General features: G+C 60.0%; 1 protein-coding gene across 2 annotated transcripts in view; it reads right to left on the bottom strand.

The window, feature by feature from the left end:
- Positions 1 to 2,602: 2,602 nt before the first annotated feature.
- The window catches only part of CUX1 (cut-like homeobox 1), a 339,346-nt gene continuing 335,948 nt past the window's right edge, over positions 2,603 to 6,000 (bottom strand). For both annotated transcript variants that reach the window (XM_014550122.1, XM_014550123.1), the window contains exons 19-23: positions 5,399 to 5,482; positions 4,791 to 4,847; positions 4,457 to 4,537; positions 3,688 to 3,752; positions 2,603 to 3,386 (exon numbers count right to left, since the gene is read on the bottom strand). In XM_014550122.1, the coding sequence (XP_014405608.1) occupies positions 3,317 to 3,386; positions 3,688 to 3,752; positions 4,457 to 4,537; positions 4,791 to 4,847; positions 5,399 to 5,482 (357 nt within the window). In that variant the 3' untranslated portion in view covers positions 2,603 to 3,316. The remainder of the gene's footprint in view (positions 3,387 to 3,687; positions 3,753 to 4,456; positions 4,538 to 4,790; positions 4,848 to 5,398; positions 5,483 to 6,000) is intronic.

The following is a 6,000-nucleotide window of genomic DNA, read 5'->3' as shown; positions in this document are numbered from 1 at the left end:
CCCGGAGCGTGGCGAGTGGGGGCGGCGGGTGGCCTGCCTGCTGGGGCCTCTGGGACGTGGACGCCCCTGGGTGACAGTCAACCGGCGGAGGTCGCTACTGCCCTAGACCCTCAGCCTTCAGGACAATGGGAGCCTCGCGGAGGCGCAGATGTCACAGGCCGGGAAGTTGACGTCCACTTCTCATAAATCCCGAGGCTGAGCGCCACGCCCCCTCCCTCCAGCGCCGGCTGCCGGAAATCGCCGGGGGCCAGGGCAGGGGCGACGGGAGTGGGTCCTCACCTCTCCCGTCCTTGTCCCTGCCCCACCCCGTCCTACGTGGTACGGGGCTGACAGGGCTCCGCAGCCCCCACAGCCCCCGAACCAGAGCTTAGCTTAGGGCAGAGGCCAGCCTGGCTAAGAAAACAAAGACTCCTGCTGGCCTTTGTGGGCACTTGTGGGCTGACCCCTGGGGGCCTCCCGGAGACCTCCCAGAAGAGGTGGAGGACTCTAGCAGGCAGGAAGGGGTCTGAGAAGAGAGGGAAGCATCAGTCCATGTAAACAGAAGTATGGAAGTGAAGTGCTTGCTCCTGGGAGGGTGGGGTGCCCAGCCCCTCTCTCCTCTTCTCCCTCCTGCCCCCAGCCCTCAGCCTCTACAGGCATATCAGCTTTTCCCTGCCCTCACTGCAGCCCTACCGCTGGCAGTTCTGTGGCCTGCCAGGGAGGGCCTCCATCTGTTGCTCTCTCCCACCCTTAGGGACCTCTGACGCGTGTAGAGGGCCCTTAACCTTTCCCAAAGCCATTTCACATCTAATTTCAGGAAACAGGACAGGCAAGGAAGGTTTTTTTTTTTTTTTTTTTTTTTTTTTTAAATCTCAGTCTGGTGGATGGAAAGCATGGGGCCTAGAGAGGAACAGTGGGTTAGTGAAGGTGGAGACTAGCCTGGAGCCCAGCCTGGACCTCCTGCCCACCAGCCCTGGGCTGCCCTCCACATGGGCTCTGAAGCAAGGCAGGTCTTGTCCGAGGCCCTGGAACCTAGCCCCTTCCCTTCCACACACATACCAGCTGCTCTCTCGGCAGGATATGGCCAGAAAATACTTAATGAAAGCTTAGGCGTGGGCCAGCCATGCATTGTAGCTGCACACTGGCCTGGAGGCCTGGCTGGGAACCAGGAGCCCTAGGAATGAGGCTGGGAGGGTGTGGGGATGGGAAGGGCGGGAGGATGACTGCCTGTTGAAGGATAAGTTGGTGCTGGGGCCGTGGCCCCCCCCCCCCCTCCTGGGCGATGGGAGAACCTGGCCCCCGTGGACTAACCTGGTTCTGAGTAGTGGGCTGAGATCCACTGATGGGCTGTCCTTGGCCAGAGAGGGTCCTGGGTATGGAACCCTGGGTAGGACAGTACGTCTGATCCACAGGGAGGAGGAAGTGAGGAGGAGCCAGCTGTTTAGTGACTCTGACGTACAAGGAGGAACTAGTAGTGGGAAATGTGGAAGTGGCTGGGGTGAGGAGGAGGGGAGGAGGGGAGAGGCTGACTGGTTAGGAGCATCGTTGTCACGGGGACAGGAATGAGGGTTAGGCAGGACAGGTCTACCTGGGGTCCCTGAGGGCAGGAGGCTTTGGGGTCTTGGAGGAAGCTGTGATGGGGCAGATGACGAGGGGTTCTGGGGTAGGATCCCAAGGTGAGGGCCCTGGATGTACAAGTTCTAGAGTGTCCAGGACTGAGACAGGGATAGCGCAGGGGACTCTGCCCAGGTGGGCTGCAGGGTCGAAGCTGCGTATGGAGCCAGCATTTCAGGCCACCTGGCCAGTGAGTGAATGCCAATCACCACAGATTAAGAGGAAGCTCCTAGTGTGGGTGGGTGGGACCCACATGAGTGGGGCTGGGCTGGGGGCCTGGCAGCCCAGAACCTATGGCCCAGAGGTGTCCCTATGCAAGGCTGGCACTGGGGGGGGCTTGGTGGGCATGGGCTCCACAGTGTGTGGCAAGCAGACCCCATGGGAAAGGGACAGGGAGAGACATGAAGTGACACGAGAGCAGGGCTCCAGGGCACACAGAAGGATGCAGGGGTTCCCCAGGAGCTGATGTCACACATCCAACACACGTCACACATTCAACCACAGTCTGATTTTTTGTTTGTTTTTTGTTAATCCTCACTAGAGGATATTTTTTCCATTGCTTTTTTTAGAGAGAGTGGAAGGGAGGGAGGGGGAGAGAGAGAGAGAGAGAGAGATGTCAATTGGTTGTCTCCTGCATGCACCCTGACAGGGGCTAGGGATTGAACCTGAAACCCAGTTACATGCCCTTGACCGGGAATCAAACCGGAGACTCTTCAGTGTGGGAGCTGACATTCTAACTACTGGACCACACCCACCAATGCGTTGTTCTTTTGCTTGTTTTTTTTTTCTCGTTTTTTTTTTTTTTTAAAGGAATGGATTTCTCTTTTTGATTGCGTTACTGTTCTGCTCAAGAGAACTCAGACACTGTGGGTTTGGGTTTCAGCAAAGCTCTGAACCAAGTCATGGAATTCCTGGGCAGACAAGGGGAGAGACCTTCTGTGTGTCAGGGGCAGTGCCAGACCCCACCAGACTGACTCTCATATCCCCAGTCACAGGGCACGGGCACCAGTGTGGCTGCAACCATATGTTTATTCAAAGCTGAACACGCAAGTGCAAATTTAACATAGGCAAATCTGTCAGTGGCCCAAGGTGGCCATGCTAAGATGTTCTGCTTGGCCAAGAAGCACCTGGGCCCCTCAGACCAGTCCTTGGGTCTGAAGAGCCCCTGGCATGGGGTGTGCTCACTGCAGACTCCTCACCTAGAAGCCAGAATACCTGCTAAATAATAAAGCAAAAATCATGGTGGGTCTGGGGGTGGGGTAGAGCGTGACCAAGGTGGGCTGGGGGGATGGACTCACAGAATCCTGGCCTGTAAGGAAGGGTCCCCTACATCTTGGGAGGTGGTGATGGGTCCCAGGGGACCCCGACTGGTTTAACCATGGCCAGAAACAGTGGAACACAGTGTCACAGCATCCCTGCTACCAGGGCTAGAGGTCAAGCTCTGGGCAGGGCCCAGGCCAGATCACAGCCTGAGATGGGGCTGAGAGACCCATGTGGCTCAGCCTGGCTGGGCCATGGGACTTTCTGGACCGAGGAGGCCTGAAGTGGCTGAGACATCATTTTAAGGGAGCCCAAGGGGACTAGGACCTCTGGTACTGCTGGTGGAGGGCAAGGGCAGTTTCCATGGGGGAATTTCTAGGGAAGCCTAGTCATTAGAAGCAGCTGAATAAGCAGGGGTGGGGAATGCAGTCATCGCTGTTGTGAGTGGGGAGGCCCCGAGACATCACTGCCACAAGTCACCGGCCGCTGCCCCGTTGTCATTCTCGTGGAACTTGTGCAGGTGATCGGCAAACCTGTGGGACACAGAAACCTTTGCTGTGGCTGAGTGTAAAAAGGAGAGAAGTGTGTGTGTGTGTGTGTGTGTGTGTGCGCGCGTGTGTGCGGTGGGTGGGAGGGGAAGGCATAGAAATCTCCAGGGTCGTGCACCATGTGATGGGGTGGGGGATGAGGGCAGCAGGCATATTGGGGGGCTGTGAGGTGAACCAGAGTGGGGGGCAATGGCGGAAGGCTGGGGGACAGGGAACAGAGGAGGAGCTCAGTGGTGCTGCTGAGTGTGGGGCCATGGAGGGGAAAGGGGGCTCAGGGCATCCTCACTTCTTGGCGCAGAAGGTGGTACAGTCCCTCTCCACGCTCTCGCTCCACGCCAGCTTGTAGAGAACCTGGCCAGGCGGAGACACCATGAGCTGCCTGTCCTGCCTCACAGGCACTCCTGCAGCCACCTCCAGCCCTGGGACAGTTCTCAGGGCCCAGACCCCAGGCTGTGGGCCTTAGAGATGCTTCTGTGCCTGCCTGTTTCCAAGATGGTCAGACAGGCCTGGACCTGGAAGCATCATCCCTAACATGCTGGGTGTACCACTGGCAAGGCTAGGTCCTGCTGGGCCCTGGGTCAGAGCGGACTTCAGATAGGGGCCACTGGACTGTGGCCTCACTGGGGGTGGGATCTGAGGCCGGAGCCCTCTGTGGGCACACCCCACATTCTCCTCTTCCCAGACACAGTGGACATGCAGGCATCACGAGGCCTCTGCGTGTGCTGTGCCACTAACAGGATGTCCCTTCTGTGTGCAGCCCACCTGGTTGACCCCTAGTAGAGTTAGTAAGACCCTCTTTCCTGCCTTCCTCAAACTCCCACAGCAGCCCTTCCCTTCACCAAGCTCGTCCAGGACTGGGCCCCGGATGGAGTCATCAGGCCTCTCCCCGAGGGCCCAGTGGGTGGGCTTGTCATCCCCAGGCTGGGCTGAGGCCCTTGAAAGGGAGAGAAGTGGCCAAGAGCAGATGGTGGGGCTTGGGGACGGCCGGGGTCCCTTCTGCCCTGGAGTGAAGGGAGCATGATGAAGGCAGCCCTGACCACCGCCTCGGCACCCACCAGGAAGACCAAGCAATGCAGGAACAGCGTGTAGAAGAAGCCGATGGTGCGCGCCATCTTGTTGGAGAGAACCAGCCGCCCCTGAAGAGAAAGCAAGGTGTGGAGGGGAGTGGGACAGGCCTCACCCACTCCTGCAGGGCTGCCCTGGCTCCTGCAGGGTAGGCCCCGGGGCAGCAAGGGGAGGGAAGGGCAGGCAGTTGGCTCCTGTGAGGGGCCTGTGAGGGGTCAGTGAGGTCCTGGAGGCCTCTCCAGACTGGATGGCAGGTGATGATGGCCCGTCCGGGTTGGTGTCTCTGGCGGCCCAGAGCAGGTGGGCACCCAGGAGGGGACTCACCATGCTGAGTGTAGCCTTGTCCCAGGGGCTCAGGCTCAGGTACTTCCGCTGCCGCTCCTGAAGTGGGAGGGATAATGAGAGGGCCCCAGAGGACCCCACCGGCCGAGCTCACTGCAGGAAGGGACCCTGCCCTGCTGTTCCTGCAGAATGCCAGGGGCCGCCCCGGTGCCCAGTCCTATTCTGTGTGATGCCCTCCCAGGGACAGCTGCCTCCTGCTCTCTGTGGTGGCCCATTCTGCCTATGGGAGTCTTTAAGGGCAGGACTTCTGTGGCCTGGGAGGTGGGGGAGGGAGTTACATAGATTGGGGGGCAGGGTATACTACAGGTCACCTGACACTGGGAGCTCTTTGCCTGTCTGCCTGCCCCCCACCCCCGAGTGTACACGTGGGGTTAATCCAGTCACTGTCACCCTCTCACAGAGCCACCAGGCAGGTGTTCTGGGTGCTTTGGGCCGACCCAGGATGGACCCTGGGCCTCCTTGGCACCCAAGTGGGCGTGCAGGGGGCCTGGTGGCTGGTGGAGGGGGAGTAAGGGAGGGCTGAGGCCAGGTGAGGGGTGGGTTCTCCAGACGTCCCTGCGCTGCCTGGCCCTGAGGCCAGGCTCACACACCCGCTTGCTGAAGGAGGAGAAGGGGTCCAGGCGCTCCTCGTACTGGGACGAGTACCGCTGCTCCGTGTCATCGCTGCCACCGCCCTGTGTGGGGAGAAAGGAGACCCCGTCATGGGGGCCCAACAGGAAGGCCTGGGCTGCGGGAAGCTGGCAGGGTCACAAGAAGCCTCAGCAGCCCAGCGAGGGTGGGGAGGGGGCCCACAGTGACGGTGAGAATGTGTTTGGTGCCACGTGACCCGGCGCTGCCCAGGGTCGGGGGTCTCCCATGAGCTCAGGGCCTCTGTGCCTCAGGGCAGGTACGGGGACCGAAGGCCCAGACAAGGGTTGGAATGTATAAGACAGACAGGGCTGGGCCCCATGCAAGGAGGTGGGTTTAGAAGGTGTTTGCTGGGAGTGTGTGGGGTGGCTGTGGGGAGCAGGCAGAAACCCCAGCCAGCCACCAGGTGTGTGTTCCCGGTTTGCACAGAGTCTGGGCGCCCTCTGGTGGCCTGAGAACAGCTCCAAGGTGGAATGGGTGGCTGGGGGCTGAGGGTCATGTCTCAGGGAGGCCCCCATCATAAGTGTCACCGCCCACTCTGCTTCTCCACAGTCACAGAAGGGTT

The sequence above is a fragment of the Myotis brandtii genome, unplaced genomic scaffold, assembly GCF_000412655.1.
Source record: "Myotis brandtii unplaced genomic scaffold, ASM41265v1 scaffold583, whole genome shotgun sequence".
Classification (NCBI taxonomy): domain Eukaryota; kingdom Metazoa; phylum Chordata; class Mammalia; order Chiroptera; family Vespertilionidae; genus Myotis; species Myotis brandtii.
Note: the sequence above shows the minus strand (reverse complement) of the source record. Positions and strands in the feature narration are given on the sequence as shown.